General features: G+C 42.3%; 2 protein-coding genes across 4 annotated transcripts in view; one reads left to right on the top strand and one right to left on the bottom strand.

The window, feature by feature from the left end:
* Window positions 1–1,207, bottom strand: part of TSHZ1 (teashirt zinc finger homeobox 1) — a 57,798-nt gene extending 56,591 nt beyond the window's left edge. The window contains exon 1 of the mRNA XM_064658190.1: window positions 1–1,207. This exon is cut by the window's left edge and continues 1,486 nt beyond it. The gene's annotated coding sequence lies outside the window, so the exon portion shown is untranslated.
* Window positions 1,208–1,523: 316 nt separating this feature from the next.
* On the top strand, window positions 1,524–22,594 carry PTGR3 (prostaglandin reductase 3). Of its 3 annotated transcripts, XR_010431288.1 has the most exons (5): window positions 2,265–2,358; window positions 15,640–15,796; window positions 18,766–19,214; window positions 20,549–20,653; window positions 22,150–22,594. XR_010431288.1 is itself a non-coding variant. In XM_064658206.1 (2 exons), exons 1-2 carry the CDS (start codon window positions 2,069–2,071, stop codon window positions 9,312–9,314), a joined length of 1,215 nt encoding a protein of 404 aa, XP_064514276.1. In that variant the 5' UTR covers window positions 1,524–2,068; the 3' UTR covers window positions 9,315–10,152. The 3 variants fall into 3 exon arrangements, 1 of the variants encoding a protein (XP_064514276.1); XR_010431289.1 differs by lacking the exon at window positions 18,766–19,214; XM_064658206.1 differs by lacking the exons at window positions 15,640–15,796; window positions 18,766–19,214; window positions 20,549–20,653; window positions 22,150–22,594 and adding an exon at window positions 8,390–10,152 and having other exon boundaries at window positions 1,524–2,358.
* Window positions 22,595–23,933: the final 1,339 nt, after the last annotated feature.

Genomic DNA, 23,933 nt, shown 5'->3' with positions numbered 1-23,933 from the left:
CATTCACTGAGTGGGACAGATTAACGTGAACTGTCCCCCCCCCGCCTTAAACTCCTGGGAGAGAAAGAGATCCACTCTCCCTCTCTTCTCTTTTCACTGAAATATAACACACATTCGGATCCCAGGGCTCTCAGACAGTCTCAACTGATAGACAGACACATCGAGCTGCTTTTCCTGCTTCAGTTTGTTACTCCTCCTCCTCTTGCCCACGTCACCCTGACAATTACAAATAGGTCTCACACAAACCCATACCTGTCAATCTTTTTAATTGCTTTGTTTTCATTTTTTTCCCTTTCCCAGAGCTAAACAATATGACAAAAAAAAAAAAGAAGTCTTAATACAGCACAGCATAAAAGATTCCTCATGTGAGACACGCGTTGAGGGGGTTGTTATTATAATCCACTTGCTAAAGTGCTGTGCAAGACGCATGTGCTGATTTAACTTCAGCAGAGGTCTTGTTCCAGCAAACTTAAAAAAAAGAGGCAGGCAGGAGATGATACCTCGCCGTGGCACACGTATACCCGGCATTGAATTAAAAATGATTTGTGGGAGATTACAGTTCATTCTTACTTTAAAATACCAACAGATTGCAGAGCGAGAACTGCAGCATATTAAACATGCTGCTAATACATTTTGCACAGTATGTGTCTGGGGATTTATATAACGTTAGCTGCGAGAACAGAAGGGTTCTTCCCTTTCCTTTTTTTAAGTCAAGAAAGCAAATAAAAACTACTCAGCTGATTCCTAAAAGAAAACACTTGGAACTGCAGTTTTGTTCTTTTTGGGGCAGAAGGGGATTTTTTTTTTTTTTCTTCTTAACACCGCACAATTAAGCATTGAGCACTTTATACTGGTAGGAGGGAGTTAATTCTGGGAACTACACGCGACATTGGTGCAACATCTCTATTACATTACTTTAGTTCTACCAAGTTGGGATTGGCGGCTCCATCACATTGACTTCGGTCCCTTGACCCAGTTGATTCCCTGCGTAGGTTCCCTCACCCAAACGTAGTCTAGAGCGAGAGGTGATTTTATACATATACATATAACTATATATATATATATTTAAAGAGAAAGAAAAGGAGGGAAAAAAAACCCCAAAAATATTTTCTAGCAGTAGCAGGGAGCGGGGGAAAACCCCTGCGACCCCAACAAAGTGACAGAGTAGCCTGTTACCCTTCCCCCGCCGGCAGGACAGCGGCGGTGGCAGCGGGAACATCTTCTCCCGTTTAAATCCCCTCCCGCGGCCGGCGCGGAGCCGCCGCCGCCGTCTCGGGGTTGATTCGTAGCACCTTGCGAGGAAGTGAAACGTTTCGCACGGAAGGGGCGGAGCGTCCGCCCGCGGGCAGCGGCTCCTCGGCGGCGGCTAATAACAACATTAGGAGATTAGCTGCAACTTCTCCGCACTTCTCTAACCTTCCCCGGCCCATAATTTACCGTGCTTTCTTCCCACTCTTTTTTCTTTCTTTTTTTTTTTTCCTTTTTTCTTCCTTTTTTTTTTTTTTTTTTTTTTTTTGCAGGAAGAAAATCTCTTTTTGTAAACTAAAGAATGGGGCGCGGGGGGTAATCCGAGGCGTTTCTCTCTGTCCGTCTGTCTTCCCCCCTCCCCCCTCCGATTTTTAAACCCATTAGTCAGAGGCAGGGTGCAAACTAAAAGCTGCCACCACCACCTTTAGGAGGCAACTCGGCCCGCCGCACACCTGCCTCCCGGCAGGCAGAGCAGGCAAGGGCAGGCGCAGGCAGGGGCAGGCGCAGCGCCGGCGGGACGGGACGGACGGCCGCGGGAGCGGGCCGGCCTCGCTCCTCGGCAGCGCAAGCGGCGGCAGAAGAAGAGCGGCTGCTGCGGGGGGACCATCTCGCCGCCTCTGCTGCTCCTCCGGCGGCGTCTCCGTGCTGCGGAGGGGCCGGCTGGGCGGGGTGGGACAGCCTGCGGCGCGGGGGCTCTGTTTACGTACACACATAGCTGCGAGCGGGGAGTTTCTCCTGCCGGCGGGTCGTGCGAGCTGCCTGGAGGATCCCGAGCCAGAGCTCTCCCGAGCGGGGCGGGAGAGGAGAGCCGAGGCAGGGCATGAGTTTTAGCGCGAAAAGCGGCGCTTTGCTGAGCTCCCGGGCAGCGCGGTGGTGGTGGCGGTGGCAGCCCGGTCCCGCCTGGTCCTACGTCGGTGGCAGCTGGTCGCGGCCCATCCTGGACATGTCCTACTCCCGTCACTTTCTGGATTTCCAGGGCTCGTCCATCCCCAGCTCCATGAAGAAGCTGGTGGTGACTAAGCTGAGCCAAAACTTCAGGGAAGCGGTCACTCTGCAGCAGGACGCGCCCGTGCCACTCCCGGGAGACGGAGACCTTCTTGTCAGGAACAGGTGAGCCCCCTCCCCCCGCCCTCCCCCTTCGCGCCCCGGCCCCGCGGCGGCCCCCGCCGACTTCTGGCACCTTGTGGCCTCCTCCTTCCCACAGGGTCCCTCACTTCGGAGACCGGCTCCAAAGTTGTACCAGCCGCCATCTGGCGACTGTTAATTTAATTTTATTATTGTTGTTGTTGTTGTTTTGAACGGCTGGTGCTACAGCCCGGTCGCCCTATCCACGTGTGTGAGGGTGACACTTCCTCCTCCTCTTTCCGTGGCGGAGGGGTGTGTCTGTCTGTCTGTCTGTGTGCGCTGCTCCCGGCGTGCGCCTGCCCGAAGGAAGAGAAACACCCCAGGGCCCCTTTGCCAGGGGGTGGGGCGGCGGGAGAAGAGGCAAGTTCTATGTTCGGTGAGCGCCGAGGAGGGAGGGAGACGCCGGGAAGCTCTCGCAGAGCCCCTCCCAGGCCTCTGCCCGGGCTCGTTACACGAACACAGTGCCCGGGGCGCGAGCGTGTTCCCATCCCACCCGCACGGTCCCAGCGGGGACGCTGACGCGCAGTGCCCCGGCACCGCCGGGTGTGCGGGACCGCACCAGCCGCTCTTGCCTCGGCGCTGCCCCGCACGCCGCTCTCCCTCTCTGCCCCCGCCCCATCCCTCTATCCACCCATCCCGCTGTGACTCACCGGGGAGGCCGAGGGCCGGGCCCGGCGCCACCCCCGTCCCTGCGCGCCAAAGGCGGGCGGCGGGAGGGGGCAGGGCGGCCCTCGGCCTCCCTCGGCGGGGACGAGAGCCCGCGGTTGTTGGCGGCTTTCGGAGTGGAGCTGGGTAGGGGAAAGGGTGAGGAGGTGACAGTTTTGCTTAGCATAACGCGCCGTAAATCCCACGCCCGGCACGGTGGCCAGCTCGCCGTGAAATGAAGACTCCTGAGGACAAAACGTGCCTTCCCGCAGCTGGCTCCATAAAAAACCTGCTCGTTCTCGCTGGCTCCTTCCTAGACGCCGTGGTACCTTGCACTAAAACTAAGCGGTTTAAGGTCGTGAGGTTTCTCTGCTCACGAGGGGAAGCTGAAACTCTGGGAACTTTGGAGCAGACTGCGTGGCTGGCACTGGAGAGAATAGCACTCTAAGGTTCTTGTCAAGCAAGGAAATCGTAGTAACACATAGTTTGCCATGCTCTCCGTGGGAGCTTAGAGAAGCACTCAGTTGCCTTGAGAACAATGCTGCAAGTTACATTTAGGCAGCATGTGACACCGTGTGTATGTGTAACATACATTTATGTGTCCATATGTAACATATAAATACACATAAAGAGGGGGCAAGAAGAAGGAAGAGCAGAGACTCCTCCAGGAGCTCAAAAGAAAGCTGCTGTGGCACTTCAATCCAATGCTGACATCTCCCACTAGGATTTCTGAGACTAAAATTCCCTCCAAACCTCAAAGTCTAAAACACTGTGTTGCTGCATCCACTAATGACCGTGGAACAGTAATGGCATGAAACGGCCATCCAGCTGGAGTTAAATTCCTTTTTGTGGAAGAGGTCGAAAGACTTGAGATACAAGTAGCAAGTTTCGGGTAATGCAAGGCAGAGTGACATCCCTGTTTCTCAAATCCCCTCCCCTCAACATATGCACTTAGAGTCTTTCTCATCCCTCCCCCGCCCTCCTGTAAATTTAAAAAAAAATTATTTTTTTTTATATATAGTTTCCACTGTAACTCTTCCCTTCTCCTTGTCCTCCCTCCCTTTGTTGGGTGGGCTCCCTGGGTGCTTGTGGGATGTGCACACCTCAAGGTAAAAGGGCTTATACCAGACTAAAGGCTGGAGCTGGTCCACAGATTCAGGCTGGCAATTACTGGGTTTTAACACATCAGCCTGTTACACACATGTTCTCGTAGTGGCACACATGTATGAGTGAGGATGTGAGGATAGAGGGGAGGGAGAGGTGAACAATGAAGTCTAGGTTTAGAGTTCTTATATTTTGTATTATTTGTGTAATTTCTTCTCTATTTACTGTTATTTTCTGGAGAATATCACAGAAGACACAGGATCACATTACTGTAAGACATTTATGGAAGCTGCAGCAGGAAGCGAGTTCTGAATGTTTCCCCCTCTCTTGTCATTCTGGGGAAGCATTATCTCATCCTAGAAGGATGAGTCCCTGACTCTAGTTAGTTTAAAAAAAAAGAAACAAACAAAAAAAACCAAGCCCTAAACACAACTATAGATTTTCTAATAGGTAGAAGCATACAATTAAAAACAAAACAATAAAGGACTTTGAGTTCCAGGAGGGCATTTTTTGTATTTATTCATTTTAGTCCCAGTCACACCCATGAATAGTATTAATTGCTTTGAGCTTTTCATGCAAAACAATCCTCATTCACCACAATTAAATTCTGGTTTGGGATTTATGGGAATGGGAAATTAAAATCTGTGTATAGATAGATATTTTAAAATAAGAGGCAGTTAGGGGGAACTTTCTTATCTGTTAGAGAGCTATGCCAGCAACCCTTACTTCTTTTTTATACAGAAAAAAAATAATCCATCTTTTATACAAAAATCCTTCAAAACTAGAAATCAGTTAAGGCAATTTTTTTTTTACTTAGATTCTATGTAGGAGAGGAAGAGGAGGGGAAAAGGTGGTAAAAAGATCGTTAATGAAGCCATTTAAGTTTCTTATGTCCGTTTGTCCTGGTTTTGGGGAGGAAGCGGGGCGAGGGCAGGTGTGGAAGCAAGGGCTCTCTGTTTTATTGCAGAAGGACCCAAAGGCTGTGAAGATTTGGTCCTTCTTAAAGTTGTTGGGGGATTTTCGAGATTTTCCTGAGGAAGTGACATATTTCCAAAATAACTGTAAGGATTTACTGTCTGCCTGGAAGATGGAAACAAAGTTTATAGGAAAGGGAGTAAATGGGGTTGGGAAAGTTTTTTTGAACCAGGGGACTAATGGATCACAGTGCGAAAAGTGGAGGACTATTCCTGCTGAGTGTTTGGTTTAAATAATGTTTTTCTTGCATAGTACTGGTTTGGATGACTTTGTTTTGTCTGTGCTTAAGGCTGTGGTGCTGGTTTTCAGTGTCTCGTGCTTTGTTGTGGTACTAAAAGCAGCATTTCTTCCCCTCGGCAGTGTCCTCCTGTTTTCTGTAATAAACAGTACGAGGGGGTTCAACACTGTTGAGTATAAATAAAACGGGTGACTCAATGTGTGTAATAATTTTTTAAAAAACCAATCTCAAGCTTTTTTCACCCCCCCTTCAGGTTTGCATCTTGAGATGTGAGAAGCAAACCTCAATTAGAAACTTCAGAAGAATAGATTTAAAGGTAGAAAGTAAATCAAGGCAATATAAAAGGTCTTAAAACCCACTAGCATCCCAAGTAGTCATTACTTCTGCGCTTTCTCCTTTCCTCAGTCTCAGAAGTTAGTAGACTGATTTTCAAGTTATAATTCGTGCTTTTTGCTACTTTTAAAAGCAAAGTAATCTAAGAAACTGCAGGCACATCCTACCCACCTCACTTCTGTCAGCTGGAATGACAAGGCAGATTAGACACTATGTTTTAAGCCAGACCTTGCATACGATCGTTTTAATGTGCAAGGAATCTAAGAGACTAAACAATCTTGAAAAAAAAAAAGGCGGGGAAAAAACAAGCAGCCCATACAATGCGAACAGGAGTTTTGGGTTTGCACACAATAAAAAGGAGGTTAAAAAAATTAGATGGGGGGAGGGAGGGCTGGACGGCAGGCTGTGTTGATTAATAATGATGAACCCAGGAGCCCAGGGAGGATCATTTCCCGTGGCCCAGCCGCCCCGCAGAGACGGGGAGGGCGCGGGTGCGTGTGCACGCGTGTCTCTGTGTGTGCGTGTGTCTGTGTGTGTGTGCAGGGGGCTGGGCGGGCGACGGGGACGAGCCCCCCGCGCAGCGGGGCAGCGCACACGGCTTTGTCTGCCCCAGCCTCCTGCCAGAGCGGGCAGCGGCGGGCACGGCCGCCCCCTTCCCCGGGCGCCCCGCATCCCCTGCCCACCCCCGCGGAAAGCTCCGCATCCCTTGCCCGGCGCGGCCGGGCAGCACCAAGTTGGGCGCCGCGGCCCCTGCAGCCGCACGCACAAGTTGCGGTGCGGCCCGGGCGGGGACGGGTTCGCATCCTCCCCGGCTGCAGAACAAAAGCAGCGGTGCGTGTGCTCCAGCCCTGCTCGGCAGGCGCCTGGCCCCCCGCACGACTCGCCCCTTCCCCGCACTCAAAGTTTTTGTCCTCAGAGGGTTGTTCTACCTGTCTTTATGCTGTCCTCGCTGCCGCGCAGCGCCGGGAAGAGGAAGCTCCTGGAGAGACGGGGGCTTGTTACTCCTAGTGCTGCGCTGCCTGCCCTTCTCGGGGGTGCCCTGCCCCAGCCGAGGGCACGGCTGCTCCGCACCCTTCCAAGGCGGACGCGCGCCGGGAGCGTGAGGAAGGAGGCTGAGTCCAGCGGGGAGCCAGGACCTGCCCGGCGGGTCGGGGCCGGGGGCAGTGAGCGCCCCGGGGGTGGCCTCGCAGCTACCGAGAGCCCCGGCTGGGCGAAGCGATGAGGCCGGAGAGGGGGCGAGCACAACTCCCCACCGGCCCCTCACCCTCCGCAGAAACTGGGGTGTATGGGCGGGAGGAGGCCGGGGCAACGCCGACACGTCTCGCCTCGGTGCTCCAAGCCCTTCTGCCAGGCGCCCGAGGGACACGGTTTGCCTGGGAAGCTGCAACTCCGTTACCAATTTTTATACATGTTTTAGCAGTCCTGTATGGAAGTCGCCTCAAAGCAGGATAATAGAAGGTTTTTTGTATCTACGAACAAGACGTAGGCATTTTTTGTTGCGAGTGAATTGAAGGCAGGATTACCAAGAGCAACAGTCGCTTTCACCTATTTTATTGCGTGGATATGTTTACGCGTACGTGTCTTTTTACACATAACGTTGGTGAAAGTTTGAAGCTCCCCACGCTGTAAAGAATGAAGGAAATCAAAAGGAGCAAAGCGGTTTTAGTTCTTCTCGCTCTGTGTGCAAGCAATTTAAAACTACATACACGTACGATCTGAGCTTGTTGCTAACTGCAACAATTAAAAGTGCACTGTTTGCCTACTTCTGCAGCTTTTACATGGTGTCAAGTACACCTTTCGAGTTGTCACATCCACATGTAGTAATAGTCCTGGCGTTGTTGTTACGTGTGTTTCTTTTTTACATTTTCCAGTTAACAGAACCTTCCCCCACCTTCCCTTGCCTGTGTAAAGATATTGTTACTTAAAAAACTCCAAACTTCAAGATTCTTTGCATTTAAGCTAGATCATAACTTTGTTTTTATCATTATCTCTTAGTGCTTAATCAAGTTGTGAGAATGTCACTATCTTTCTATTAAAAAAAAAAAATGCCATCCATTTTCACCTGTTAGAGGTCAGTAGGACTTGATATTCCGTTTTAAAATTTTACTCCTTCTGTGCAAGGTTGTTTTGATGTCTTGCAAGTAATTTATATAAAGAAAAATATTTTAACGTTGACATTAGCTACATCAGAAGGCAAATTTGCTGTAGTGACTCCATCAATTAAAAAGTACTTGCCTACAGTAACGTGACCTTGCAAATGACATCGATAGTTAATATGATCATTAGTCATTAACAGTATTATTATATTCAAAAATGTAAATTTGTTGCCAGAATCCACATATTTACCGCTCTGCATGTTTTATTCTTCAGTGCTTTCACATCTTGTATAAAGTGGTCAATTAATTTTCATCCTTTAATCTTTTACAGAATTATTTTTAGCTTGCTTAGCTTGGTCAAATGGACCTAAGGAAAATATAAGGGATTTTTTTTGTTTTGTTTTACGTTTCTGTTTTGGGACTTTTTTGTTTAGAAAATTTGTCTGTAATTCTAGAGTAACAGAATGTAAACTATACAAGTCTGATAAAAGTAGTCTCTGGAGTGTACTCATTGTTCAAATATACCAGTAATCAGAAAAAATCTGGTATTTATCCCAGAAATTTAAATTGAAGGTTGAACTCGGGAAGGAGTAACTCTCGTTAATACATTTTTGTTTTCTTCTAGATTTGTCGGCATTAATGCATCTGACATAAACTACTCAGCTGGTCGATATGATGCATCAGTTAAACCCCCATTTGATATAGGTTTTGAAGGTGTTGGTGATGTGGTAGCTTTAGGACTCAGTGCTAGTGCAGATTATACAGTGGGTCAAGCTGTGGCCTACGTGAAAGCAGGTTCCTTTGCTGAATACACAGTTGTGCCTGCCAGACATGCAGTTCCTCTACCCTCAGTGAAACCCGAGTTTCTTACTTTAATGGTAAGTGGCGCTACTGCATACCTCAGTTTGAAAGAGCTGGGAAACCTGTCTGAAGGCAAGAAGGTTCTGGTGACAGCAGCAGCTGGAGGAACGGGCCAGTTCGCTGTGCAGCTTGCAAAGAAGGCAAAATGCCATGTAATTGGAACCTGCTCCAGTGATGAAAAGGGTGGTTTTCTGAAATCCATTGGCTGTGACCGTACGATCAACTATAAAACTGAAAATGTCGAATCTGTGCTTAGGAAGGACTACCCCGAAGGTGTGGATGTGGTGTATGAATCCGTTGGGGGAAAGATGTTTGACTTGGCTCTCAATTCCTTGGCTATCAAAGGGCGCCTGATAGTTATTGGGTTTATCACTGGCTACCAAAACCCCACTGGCCTCCAGCCCATTAAAGCAGAGCTATTGCCAGCAAAACTGTTGAAGAAGTCTGCCAGCGTCCGGGGTTTCTTCTTGAACCATTACCTTTCTGAATACAAAATGGCTCTGAAGCATTTGCTCGAGATGTATGAAAGAGGAGACCTGGTTTGTGAGGTGGACTTTGGAGACATGTCTCCAGAGGGCAAGTTCACTGGCTTGGAGTCTGTATTCCGTGCTGTAGATTACATGTACATGGGAAAAAACATTGGAAAAATTGTAGTTGAATTACCTCACTCTGTCAACAGTAAGCTGTAAAAACAGAACAATGATATAAATCAGAAGAGAGAAAATGGGCACTTCATGCCCCAGATTTACTAGAAACAATTTCTTTTTTTAAGCTTAGTAGTGGATATTATATTAAAAAACAGCACTAAGGTGTTAATAAAAAAGGGTGGGTTTGGGTTTTTTTGAGTTTTTTTCTTATAAGTGTTTAAATCAGTGGCTGTAGCACGGACTTAATGGGCCCGTGTTTGATTCTGTCACTTAGGTTAGCGTGAGACAAGAACATTGTTCTTGACAGAATAAGTCTTGATGCAGAGGCAGATTTAGTCTGTCAGCCTGATTTGATAAGACTTCATACATAGTTCAGCTCAGAAAAAAAATCTTCTGGCAATTTTGATTCCCTGATTTAAAAATAAAATTGTTAGAACAAGACTAAATAAAGAGTTGTATCTTTGGGTTGCTCTGTTAATCTCTTGAAGTTTCTGGGGAAAAAAATGCTCTTGATTTTTTGTCACAAACATGATAATCATAACTCAGTTGCATCATGGATCATAGTAATATTCCTCGACTGGTTATACAGGGAAATTTATCCTCCAATGCTGACATGTCAGTGATGTTAAGCAACTTGATTTTTTTTTTTAAATCATGTCTTTCATAACTATAAACAACTGTGCAATTTTCTTTCAAATCTTTAACTACAAGTTGCAACATAGTCTCATTTTCTTGCCTGTTAATTTTCTACTGCTGCTGTGTACTGTCCAGTCTCTCATTTAGTCAGTATTGAAAAGTTGTTGGAACAAGATTTTGAGCCATGTTCGTGTGTGTTCAGGTCCTGTATATTTTTGAAGATTAAATAAAGTTTTAAAAGCTATTTAACTGTTCCTAGCATTTATTCATATTTATGTGTTTCTTGCTGACTAGCTCTTTTGTAGGTATTCTCCATTCTGTAGAGTTCTTTGACTGCTCATTTTTTAAGTGACTTCCCATAACCAGGCTACTACTTCTACTTTTACCAAATATTGCTTCTGCAGAAGCCCTTTTACAAACAGCAAGACCATATTAAATCTACAGTCACAGCACCTGGTACAGGTACCGATGCTCAGGCATAGATTATCTAGTGGGTGAAGTTAAAAGGTTTTGTAAAGTTTTGAAAATTTTTCCTCACTTAATAGATATTATTAATGATATGTGCAGTGGAAATTCCAGCTTGAAGCATAATATTTTCCAGAACAATAAAATACTGAAACTGCTTGCTCCACATCTTTTTTCCATTGCAAATGTTTAAAATCTTAAAGGCCAATTTTACCACATCTTTTGAAATTATATTCGTTTGTATGCAGTTGGGGAGATGAAAATTTCCTAAGATCATACACCTCGTAATAACCATAATGATAGACTGATAATGTCTAGGGCTTGAAGGAAAAAAACCCGGGTAAACTTAATTTTAGAGCATTATTCAGGCCTGACTGTACACACATTTTTAAAAGTAACATATGAAAACATGTATTTTATTCAGCAGTACAGGCAGTAGAAAAAGTATTTCTAATTTTGATTTAGCACATTTTTACTGTAGTTTTTTATTATGATGTAATTCATCATAAGGAGTTGTGCACAATGGACAGCTGTCCCTTTTTGGGGTCATACCTGACTACTAGATTTAGTCTCACTTGGTAGATTTTGGGGAAGGGCAGAATGGCTTGAGTCTTTGTTACCATTTCTCTTTTACACAAGGTAAACATGAAACCACTACAATTTTTGTTTTCACCAAGATCTGCTTTTGGAAACATACTTCCTCTTTCATCCCTAATACTGTAGATATTGTGTTGTGTTTGTTTATTGGCCTTCCAACTGGATACTAGAAAGATGCAAACACTCAAGTATTATACAAGATAAGAGCATGCAAAGTTCTCACTATTTTATTTCTAGGCACATGGTGTCTTTTCTTGTTCAGAGACAAGGCAATGTGCTTGGTCAATAAATGCATCTTTAAAAAATGTATTTTGGAATATACTATGGCAAAATAAAAAGAATAAAATTGGTTACTTCTGTGATGCGTGCAGAAGAGTAGCATGGGTAACAATTTTTCAAATTAAATTTCTGCAGTAAAATGCCAAAATCCATCCAAGTTGCCCAATTTTCGGATGTGTTGATCACTGTCAGTTCAATAGATTTAATGTTTCTGAAGCAGTGAATTCCATATGTTTTTGTCACAAAAAATTATTCTTGTAACAGGATTCTGTTTGGACTTACAACATTCTACTTTCTTTTTAATATGTTACTTCATATATAACATTGCGTAATGCAACTGCCCTAGGCTCTTTCACTGATCAAAATAAGGGAAAAGAGGAACCTCTGGAAGTTTCACACATATATTCCAGATATGACATGTTATTAGTTTTAATTTTGGCTTCAGGATTATTGTTGAGCACTTTCATATTGATCACAGGTTAATAAAAGTTTTATGTTTGCTACATGCACAGCTTGTTTGGCCAGTGTACAAATTTCATAGCCGTTTTGGTGTTTGGGTTAGGCTTTGGTCATTGGGCTTGTCCTTTTCATCAAATGCCTATGTTATGCTGAAGGAGTAGCTCAGGATAAATGTGATTGCTCTTCCATGAATGAATCTTGAATGAAGAAGTAATTTTTGGTTTTAAAGATATGATTTCTATCCCTTAAATTGCTGAAAGAGAGCATTATTGGTAGAGAAGGGGTGAAAAGTATTTCTGAAACACGCAGATAAAGCTTTTCTGATGAGTTTCACGATAAAATTGGGTTTGCAGGGAGGAAAGAAAAAAACAAACCAACTTCTCTTTATTTAAAAGTACATTCTACAAACTTACAGTTATGAGAGCAGGGCTGACTTTGAATAAGTAAGCTATGATGGATTTAAATAATGTTTAAATATTAGATGGTTAGGAAAATGTATATGGCATGCACACACTGAGAGGTTTAAATGATGATAGGACATTCAATATACAAGGAAAAGAAATACTGTAGCGTCACAGCAAGGGATTAATAACAATACACTTAATATGCTTGCAAAAAAGGTGTATTAAAAGCTGTGTGCACAGTGGGGACTTAAATGATTAAAAATAATAATACATTTGCCTTGGAAGTACTAAGTATACTATATGTAGAGAGCAGGGATTTAAATAATAATACTATTAATAATAGCAGCTCATTGAGATGTGGTTGCTAGCACTACATCCTAATTTTACCTTTCTAAATGAATTTGCCACAGAGGAATCTGGCATTGTTTGCAAAGGCTAATAACCAAATTTCCCTTCCCTACACACATATGCTTCCATGGAAAAACAACAAAGAACTAGATGAAGAGCTGGCTTTTTTTCCTGAGTCTGTCACATGTGTGCATACGCACGCGCACACGGACACACGCGTACTCACTCGCTCTCTCCTGGCCTGCAACCCTCAGCACATTTTACAGATATACTTCCTACTTAATTGCTATGCTGGAATCTCCTAATACCTTTTTGAATTAAGTTAGGTTTCTACCAAGCAATAGTTTGCCATGTGTTTGTATGTGTACGTGTGTGTGTCTGTGTGTATACATACAGGTAATGTATATATTTAATAAGTGGATACGAATAACTGCTGTGTCATGTAAATACAAATAATTACACTCTCTCGAGGAAAAGTTTGCAGTAGTGTTTGCAGAGATTATAGATATTCCTACTTCTGTCTGAGGAGTAAAGAAATTTCTCTGCTGAATGGCTGTTAGTATCTATTTTACAAGATTTACTCATTTTCAGGTACCTAATGTAGCTGCTAGCATGCATGCACGACAATACAATTTATATGGTAAATGGAACCAAATAATGGCTTCACTGAATGTTATGGCTGCACTGAAGGGAAATGTCACGGTAAATAGCTGCCAAATTATGGATCATGCCGAAGTGTCACAACTGCACTAAAGACAAATAGCACTAGAGGCTATTGCCACTGTGACGCTTTTGAGTTATGAAGAAGAGGAGCAGCCTGATGTGAGCCTCTTTGTGTCCTCATTATAGCAAAGGGTTACTGGTGCAGTGTACAAGAAAACCTAGTCCTACGTGGTGACTAGTTATTAATCTGTTCTTTTTGAATCTAACAGCTGTAGCAAAACAGAAAATCTTTTCCTTGCTTTATGAATACATATAAACACATACAAACAAAGAAAAACCTGCAGGTTTTATGAATGTAAATGTGTACAGGAAATGACTGGTAATGGAAAAATGTTGTAATAAAATAATCTAATCAAAGAATATTATTAAATTTAATATCATATGTGTCTGAAAGCTTTAGTTGCTTCTTATGCAGATAAATGTGTGAAATATAAGCAATAATGCACTTTCTTTCTTTGTAAAGACTTGAGTAGTAAGGACATTACCAACTAAATTGCTTCTTCTAAACTGAAGTGTGTCCCGGTTTCTTTCATTTTAATGGCAGGGTAATAAAGATGAAAGACTAACATTTTAACTGATGGATCCCTTAAGCTACAGAATAGAAATTTATTGTGTTTTGAGAGGATATGCTAAATCCTGAAATGTGGAAAAAAGCAGGGAAATCCCAGGTAAAAGAAAAGCAAAGTAACCTTTTTTTTTCATCACTATTATTATGATGACATACTTTTATGAATTGAAAACTACATACTGCTCTTACTTAAGCTGAGAAAACAGTGCTGGTCTTTCTTTTGAGAAAAAATATGGGGGGAGTTATTTGGAGGGGGACAAAAAAAGATTTGGAAATGGAGGGACATCGCTCAGCAAGTGATCCCTTCTTTCTACAGTCACTTTTCAAACCCTGCTTGCAGTGTTCAGGGAAGTGAGTTGGATGCTCTGCACACTATTGTACACACCACAAACGTACCATCCGTAACACAGCACAATTGTCAGTTGCTGTTTTACAGAGGGGCCAGAGCTGAACAATCATGGTGGATAAATTACTATTCTATTCTACAGCAAGTGGCTTTCCTACCATGTGAAGCTTAAGGTCATTGGCAGGGCAACGAGGGGGAAGCTTATATATTAGTTAAAACTAATGCACTAATAGTGTTCAGATAGAGGAACTATACCAATTAATTAAAGGTAGATTTGTTCTTCAAGGGGGGGTGATGACTTGAAGACTTATTGTACCAAGAGATATGCATGTATATGTATGTGTAATGCTTTCTTACTACTCCACTTCTTGCTACAATAATCCTAGGGGGTTTTTTTCCTTTTTTTTTTCTTTAATATCTGCATTAAAGCCTTCATTATTCATCATTGCAGGAATCCAGACTTCAGAAATAAGAAAATATTCTCAAAAGATTTTAAAACTTTATTAATACATTCTGCTTACAATTTTTACAGTGTATTCTAAGGGGGGAGGGGAAGAAAAACCTGTCAAAAATTAGGTAGAACATCCTTGAATGGCAATTAGCATGCCCAGAATTTATTTTATGTGCAGCGCAGTTGCAAGTAGCTGCTTCTTATTAAATGAAAATCCTGTATTATGTACTTCAGGAACATTCCAGCTAATGAGTATGTAATATCCTTAGTGTAACACAGAACTTCTTTTTGTGTTCACAACCACAAAATGCTGGAAACTTGACAAATGATATCATTTAAGACAGATGCCTGCCTTAGGGACCTGTTTCTTGGCTTCCTGTTTCTGGTTTTTATTTCAATAACATTTGTAATTGCCACAGGATCTGTACCTGTATAGTGTTTTAACCCCTTCACATATGCCCCATTGCATTAACTCCTTCAGTCGATACTCAAGAATACAATATTTTTTCTTTTTCCTCCCTGGCTGGTGCATTCTTCCTGCCTCTCACAAGGACAGATATACACATAAATAAAAGCTGGATCCTATTAGACCAGATGAAATGGTAACATCAGAGGGGGTAAACACTTACTGCACTTGCTGTGTTTTACTAGTACAAAAGTACATCTAGACCAGGCCCAAGGCAAAACCCTAGAAACTGTGAGGTACAGCCTGCTGATTATCAGCAAGAGACAACAGGATTCTATGTACATGGCCTAGGCACATGATGGCTTGATCTCAGTTATAATTTCCAATATGTATCATCCCCCCTTAAACTCACATTCTTTACTTAGGTTATAGGGCAGGAGGATTTTTGACATCACTTCAATTGATGCTGGTTATAAGGGGCATTTGGGCAGTGCTGGTTCAACAGGAGTTGTAAGTTGCCGTGCCTCCAGCAGAGCCTGCTTCAAAACAACAAGAGCAGTTTTCAGATCCCGAGGCACTCAGCACAGATCCTGGCAGAGTGCAAGAAACCTTCCTGCAATCCATAACAGCCCAGAGGTTTTGGTGGTGGTTTATAGCATGTTCTCTCTCTGGCTTTTTTTTGTAGGTCTTCAAAAAAAACTTTACAAATGGGCTGTGTACGAGAAGCTTACGTGAGTCTACATAAGGAATTTTCACTGGGAAACTTTACTGAATCCTGCACATTGCTGTAATAACAAATAAAGGCTTAGAAAGAGGATGAGCTCTTGGCACCTACTCTGCAGGTGAGACTTTCCTACTTGTCATAAGCAGTTAGCTCTCCTGGACTTACAGTATTTTCTGATGTCATTTTGAAGCAAAAACTCTGCATTCAAGCCTTCTGTCATAGGACATGTAGATACATTGCACCTGTTTACCCCATGAAGTGTTGAACAACCTTATCTTTCTTCAGAACTGAGGCTGATGTCTCTAAAAACCTCAAGAAATGTCTCTTTACTTCAAGACCAGACAGCACATCATAAAAACCTACCCTTCAGGCTTTCTTTAAGAGAAGGAGGGGGAAGTCTTTCTGTTCTGTCACAAGAGGGAGGTCAAAAGGACCAAGCCAGTGCCAGACCAAGTCACTTCTGCTGTTCTAGGGTTCATTTTCAGAGAAAGTAGGCAGGCACACAAATCTCATTATGCGTTACAAGGATCTGTGCACAGGCTTCTTGTGCACTGTCTTAAAACCATACCCCTAAGGGACTCATTCACAAAGGGAATAGAAGGAAAGGAAATTTGTATATTTTCTGGAAGCAGTAAGACTTGACATGCAGCGCAGTTCTGGCTGATTACAGCATGCCTCAGGTGAGCTGGAAGGCACAAGGCCGTCAGCCAAGTGATTTCAACCACCCAGGAAAGAGAACTCCACAGAAATGCATTGTGTGGCATGTCTGATTGCTACAAAGAAAAACACTCCAACTTTATTCACAGTGGCATGGCATTATTGGCATGACTGTTCCTGGCAGCCTATCAGAAAGTTTTATTTGCATCCAGAGTTTTTAAAGCCATTTCATAACATTAAACAAGAATAATGCCTGGCTTATTTGCCCCTTGACACCTATGTGTAATCCCTCATTGAAGCCCTAATGAGGGGTTCTCCTTGAATTGTGTTACTTTCAAAATAACCCCTGCATACAGGCAGCCTAATGTACCTTTCCTCCCTGCATAGGGTGTGGCAGGAGTAGCCAGATGAAAGTGGATAAAATACATTATTTTATTGTATCCTCGGTAATCAAGATGCGGAGTCAGTTACTGGATCATTTGACTTCTTCCTGAGCTGGGAAACCTCAATCTACTATCACAAGTGCCTACAAATAAGAGAGATATTGAGTCGGTTTCCTCTCTAGGGAATGTAAATGAGGAACAAGAATAACACTCTTGAAACAGTGTAAAAACGGTCTCTGAGGAGAACCTGGCTCTTAGTTCTGTGAGTATGTTCATCCTGCTGGAAAAAGCAGTTCTAACAGACCTGCCTAACCTCAAGTTGTAGTGAAATTTCCCAGGGCCTCCAGATAACTCCCAAAGTCTTGGGAGATTCAGTATGTTCGTAGTCAATGATGTTGTAAGAGCTATGGCGGCAATGGCATCAGCTTTGCAATTTCTGATGGCGGCTGGCAGCAAAGCAAGCCTTGCTCCAGAGGAACTGCTAAAAAGGCAACGCTCCAGTTCTCAGGTATTATTCTTCTCTAAACGAATAGGACTGTGAAGGACAGATTATTGTCCATCCTATTTTAAAAAAACAGCTCTTCCCCTCGCTCCCATAAGTCACAAGCCTGACTTACTTGATAGATAGTTTTCCCTTTTCTTCTCCCACTTTCTGTCTGCCTCCCTCTCTACTCCCAGTAAAAAAATGAGGGGTGAAATAATCATAGAGGGGAAGGCTGCTGAAAATGTTTCAGGCTTTCCTCTGTCTTTTCAGGGGGGTAGGTCAAGTACCCTTGCCCTGTAACATGTAAACCTAACAAAGCACACAGTTTTGCCTATAGGCTCTGCAACAAAATTTGACTAGATTTATGGCAAATGTATCCAGTTTTCATTTTACCACAGAAACAGACATAATTCTTTTTTTAATGTACGAAATCCTTTCTAGCTACATAGGGGGAAAAACCCCAAAACAACCCACCAAGGACTCTTTCCACCTATGTGATTTAATTTGCAGTCTCTTTCATTCTGTTAGTGGTACAAGTTATTGTGGCAACTTCTATTTCATTTCTGTCTTTTTTGTTTGTGAAAAGCTGACATGCTCAGCAGTCACAAAACACACATCATGGTGTGAAGAGTAAAGAGCCAAATATAACTCCTTTTCCGCAAAGTTGAAATTGTAGCAGTACAAAACAGTTCAGCAGTGGTTCACATGGGATGAAGCAGAATCCTAAAAGGTGAGTGGCAGGCTGTGGATAAAAAATGCTGCAGAGACAAGGGTTGTATCTAGCAGGGACAAAAAAATGTTTGGATAGTGGTGTGCTCAGGTGACTGGAGGAAAGCCAGAGTTTGTTCTTCACCTCAGATGAGTTCAACAAGTAGCAACAGGCTTTTTCCCCCCATGTAAATCAGATACAGTCCTAAATCTAACACAAGTGCTTCACAAATATACTGCAGTGAGCATTAATGCCAGTGTCCTTGCTTTCTAGACTATTTTCTTCCACCTTCCTGGCATTATATCACATTTTCAACTAGTTAGAGACAAATGCAAGGTGGGAAGATGATTGCTTCCAGAAATAGTCAGAACTTTACCAGTCATATATAAATGGCAGCAGTACCTCAATGTTTTCAGTAAACAAAATGTTAATAGTGCCTTCATGATGGCTGGTGAGGAATGAACATGGTCATTCAGGCTTAGATTTTGTTGAAGCTTCCCAGCATAATTTTGGCAGAGTACAGCTGACATCCCCACTTTTCCAAATGATGGAAAAGTTTCTTAGTCCTTGAAAACTAGCTATACTGTACCAGAGGGAATACAGAAAAAGGTACTATTCCACTGCTTTCCTGTCTGCCACACAGTAAGTCAAAAGGTTGAACAGCCCCCAGTTCTTACACTTGTACACCAGGCAACATGCACGAAGGTCTGAAAACAAGCATATTTGCACTAAGTACCAGTGTCACTCCAAGAATATACAATTTCGGAGTGTTGTGAGTTAATTAATCTCTTTCTTCAATACTGTATTTAAAAAACACGACCAACTCTAACATGCAGTTCTATTCTTTGTCCCAGGGTTGCCCTGGTTCTGTGCCTGGCAGGCTGACTTTGCTCTGAAGTGCACCAGCTCTCCATACCTTGTATATTTTAATGCCGACACTGATCTTCAATCAGCCTTGCTCTGGCCTTCCAGTGAAAATACGCCAAAATGTCATAGGTTTCCAAATGAAATGCAAATACTGAACTTTCTGAAATTTACTGATAGTATTTTACTCCTTTACTGCATCTGAGCTGTACCAATGAGGCACAACGGAAGCAAGGGTTTAAGATTTCTGACAGCAAAGGTCTTTGCACTTGCCACTCCACATGTGTCTCAGCTGGATGGTCCGTGACACCTTGATGGTCTTAAAGGTCTTTTCCAACCTAAATGATTCTACAGTTCTACGTCCCATGAAGAATATGAGTCGTCTGCTTGCTTGCTCACTCAGCATAATGAAAAGAAGCAATGAAATACTCAAAGTCAGGTCAGACTACCTTTTGTCATACGTAACTGTTATTACACAGATGTCACAGCAGCAGGTGCAAAATAAATACCTGGATAATGGGAGCCATTTTCTTTGCCTTTAGCCACGGGCATCAGGTCTGATTTACTTGTAGCTGGCAGCTAGAGAGCATGGGAGAGCCAGGTCCCTATAGCCAGGCTCACCTTTACATGCTCAGAGGTGGGACAAGACAGCCACAGTAGAAGCTGCTCTGGAGGAGATTGTCTTATTTTTCTCCTCCCCATGTTCCCTACTATTCTGCCAGAGCAGGGAGGTTTAGCAGAGCCATGAATCTGTGCTTACACACCGCCCTTTCATCATTTGGACCTCGTTGGATGTACACAATCTGGAGCAGTCTTTGCTCAAGGCAAACAAAGTGAAGGAGGAGGTGACATTTCAGTCTTTCATTGCAGAGTCATTCAGGTCACTTGTTGAAATTATAGACACCAGCTCCAGCAATGTTAACAGCCAACTTCAGATTATTAACCACCCTTTGGATAGCAGTACATTTATGGTGCCAGCGTGTGGAGAATTCCTCCAAATTACAGGGTGTCCTAACACAGCCGGTCAAACCACATGGACCTCTAGATGCAGTAAGCAGTGTAATTAAGTCTGTTTTCTCATTTGTGCTTTCCTAGCAGCACTCGAAATACACTCACAACCACTGATGCTGCTCTTTGCATCAGGCTATGAAAGGAGATAAGAGGGAAGGGTGCCTTAACAGTAGCTCATTAAGAAGACCAACCATTTTCTTTTATTGCATTATTTATGTTTTGGGTGATAATATATCCAGGGCAAAGTGCACTCAAGAAGCTTATTGGCCTGTAGGTGGTTTCATTGGATTAGATTTAGAAGGGAGAAAGCTAGAGAAATTTCTTTTACCTGCTGTTTTCTTGAAAGACTTGAGCTTTTTCTTGCCCTCATCAGGCCATATATTGTCAATACCTTTGAGATCCTCCAAACTTCATTAGCCCTTTCAAATATTTCTGGGAAAGGCAGTGACTATTTTTTTTCCCCCAAGGCTCTAGAAATTCTTCACTGCAACGATCACTAGCATCCCTGGTAGGATCCATTTTTTAATAAAATTACATTCTACATAGTAGCAAATAAACATGAAGAGGACCTAAACATTTACATCATAAAGATGATTTAACACAAAGAAGTCCATGTTAAAAAAAAAAAATCAACCAGAAATAATAATAATACAAATAGTGTTCATGAATGTTTATTTCCATTTCTTAAATTGTATATTATAGCTAGTTGAGAACTGCATTAATTATGGTCCTTCCTCATATTCTTTCTTTATTCTCCTACAGAGCCATTTTCACTGTGTAACACTGCTGCTGTACATTTGGTTACCTATGTACAGATCCAAGGATAAATTTTGGCCCTGACCATGGAATATTTACTCACTTTCAAATGTAAGTAAAAGAAATGAAACCGATTAACTGGAAACTGCGAGCTGAGAATTCCTCGTTTATTGTAATGCCACTCCTGTCTCTCTAGCTTTTTTTCTGTTGCTTTTCTGCTATAAACATAACACCTATGATTATTAACACCAAAGAAAAAAACAAAAAAACCTCAAACAAACAAACAAAACCAAAAACCCAACCAAACAAAATAAACCCCAAACCTGGAAGAGGCAGAGGTGATAGGAACTATCAGATATTCCAAAGAGAACATGGGAAAATTTAGGTTGAAAACAGAGGTTGTACCACCTAAGGAGCATATGCCAAGTCTGCTCCTCACTATGGAGAGGATCTCTAACAGAATTCATAGGGTGTGAATGGATCCCCATAACTGTATGTAAGAATTAAGAGACCAGACAACATCTAGAAAGAACTGCTCCTCGTACTCTTTTAAGCACTGAAAGCGTCCACTAAATATGCTGAGTGTGGAGAAGAATGGCATCTTAATACTAAATGAGAAAGCATTGTTTAAGTAATTAATAAAATACTGAAATACTTTCAGTATCTGAAGGAGTCTCATAGCTAAAAATAAAGAGAAAAACAAAAACAAAGAAACATGAGGAGGGCAAAAAAATTCTGATTTTCAAAATAATAGAATTAGTCTGACTGTATATACTATTCATTGCCTTTCTGAATTACAGATCACTGAGATCTCCATCCAGAAATGCAATGTACTGGTGGCATTCATCTTGTCAATGATATATACTCAGAGGGCTATTTCTCTAATTGATGGCTTCATCATTCAATTCAAGATGCATAAGGATAGCTATTGTTATCTAACACTATCATATGTTCCTATTGTTCCACACTTCTCTCCTTGTCAATAGCATCCAAGATATCCTATCTAAATCTTCCAGATAGCAAAAGAAAGGTGCTTTATTTGTTGACTCCACACATCGCATTATTAAACATTTGTGAGCAACCTGCACATCTCCCCACTGACATCTTTAAGTATTCAATTAAAATTGGACAAGAGAGTACAGCATTACAAATAAATACTCAGTTATATGAAGGCTTTGCATTGAATTCTTAAATTATTCTAATACAGGTGCTTGCTAGCAGGCACTTAGTTGAAATCAGGACAGTGAGACGAGTGTGAGAATGAATGGTGTGTGAAAGGGAGGAAGGCAGATTGCTTTATGGTGGAGTCATGGCAGAGGTTTGACAGGAAATGCTTCTCCCAATACAGCTAAGCAGGGAAAGAGAACCCTATTATATGGATGAGCGGGGCTGGCACTGGCATCTTGTCATTCTAACTTGTATAAGTAAGCAAGCTTAATTGCTCCTTGTCTTTTCAAGATGACTTTCCACCAACAATCTCATTATCACACACATATGTTTATTGCACATATCCAAGTGCCTTCATGCAGACCTGAATGCAATGAGTAAAGCAGTAATATTATGTTTTCCAGTAACATTGTCTTTTCTTTTTTTTAAATTTTAACCAGACAGATGTGACCTGCCTTTTCCTTCTGCGACTAACAGGGTGACCAGAGGCAGTGGAATGTACACCAGGGTTGGAAAGAATAAAACCAGAGGGAAAGCAAGCTGTCAAGAGAACAGTGTACTGAAGAGAAAAAATGTAAAACGTGACTTCTATTTACCATGATTAATATGTAAAGTTAACTTGTTTGTCATGGAATATATTAATATGTATGTTTCCCCATTATGTAGATCTTTTCTTACATTACTTATTAGAAAGGGATACAATCACAATGATGGGGTACGAATGCCACTTAAAAATTAGGTGATGCCCATTCAACATAATATAACCACTAATGTCATTTCTGATTTAGATGTGGTGATATCAGTGTAATTGCCGCTGGGAAGAAATTAAAATGGCTGTTAATGATAAATAAAATGACAAGGAGGAGGATCCTCCTTCACATATAATTCCAAGCAAAATACAACTGCTGACTTCCTTAAGCACTCAGTGCTGTTCATTGATAAAGAGGAAACAAGCAGGTTTTGTGCAGCTGCATGGCCACAAGAGCTGCACTGTCCTTTCCCAAGCCCAGACATACACCCTGTAGGTCTAATAAGATTTCACCATGTTATTTCCAGTCAGGGAAGGTGCAATAGTGAAGCTCACACAAAATGAATCTTAATACTACTCTAACAGAAAGCACTGTAGCTAGCAAACAGAAAGATAAGCAAAAATAGGGTAAAGCCAAGGGTACAACCACGCATGGCTTTTCAAAGCCTCCAAATACTCCAGCCTTGTCTCTGTAAACACAGGCAGCCTTAACTCACAGATCAAAAGACCTTCCTACATTTGTTTTATATCATAACTGTGTCAAGAATGAGCTACAAGAAGCATCGTTCACCCACTACACATGGCTTGTAAGCCTAGTTGAGAGCATCTTTCAACTCATTCACACATTTAAAGTCAGAAAACCAACATTTGATTACTAGTTATAGCATTAAGATCAAAGACCATATCTTCTCATCTGTGAAGAGCAGGAGTCCAATTGTTTTCTCCTCTCTGCATTTACAGAAGAATCAAAACACAAAATCAATGTTATACTCCGCATCCCATGAGTAACATAGTTCCAGCCTATAAAAATACAAGGCAGCCACTATAACTTACATACATTTTCTTGCAAAGAAGATAACTCTAAGCAAATCTGTAGCAACATCTTCACAATATTCCAAGTCTACAGTTATCCAAAGCTCAGAGTTGGCTTGATCCACGGGTGTTATCCTAGTATATAAAATTATAACACCTCTTAAAAGGGAAAATACCCTATACCTGCCATTTACTCTTCTTTTGATATCTTATCAGTTGGGAAACAAACAAACAACAAAAAACAGGCAATGTAGGTTGGTGTTATTTCATTGTCATAGCTGAGTTTTTAGTTACCTGTTGGTCTAAGAAGTTTAAAAATATAGATGAAAATCAGCCTTAACCTGGAGAATAAACCTGTCCACTTTCAGGTGAAACCTACTTGCTGAATCAGTTCTAGCTGATACAAATTCTTTTGCAAGGGGTTTACTCTTGGGTACATAGAGCCAAACCATAACAGGGGCAGTGAAAGAAAAGATAGTACAAAAATGAAGAGTGGGTAACATGCTTTATAAAATATGGCAAATTAACACAGAGAAGACCCTAGTGAAACGGCTGAACCACTGGCCTAGCATTTTGAGATATATAGGATTTTCTTTTTTTTTTTGGTGGTCTGTTTTACTACAGGGTATGTGAAAGGAGTGCAGAGCTCAGCCAACCCCCAGC

Source organism: Pseudopipra pipra, chromosome 1 (genome assembly GCF_036250125.1).
Source record: "Pseudopipra pipra isolate bDixPip1 chromosome 1, bDixPip1.hap1, whole genome shotgun sequence".
NCBI lineage: Eukaryota > Metazoa > Chordata > Aves > Passeriformes > Pipridae > Pseudopipra > Pseudopipra pipra.
The sequence above is the reverse complement of the archived record's forward strand: the minus strand, read 5'-3'. Positions and strand labels throughout refer to the sequence as shown.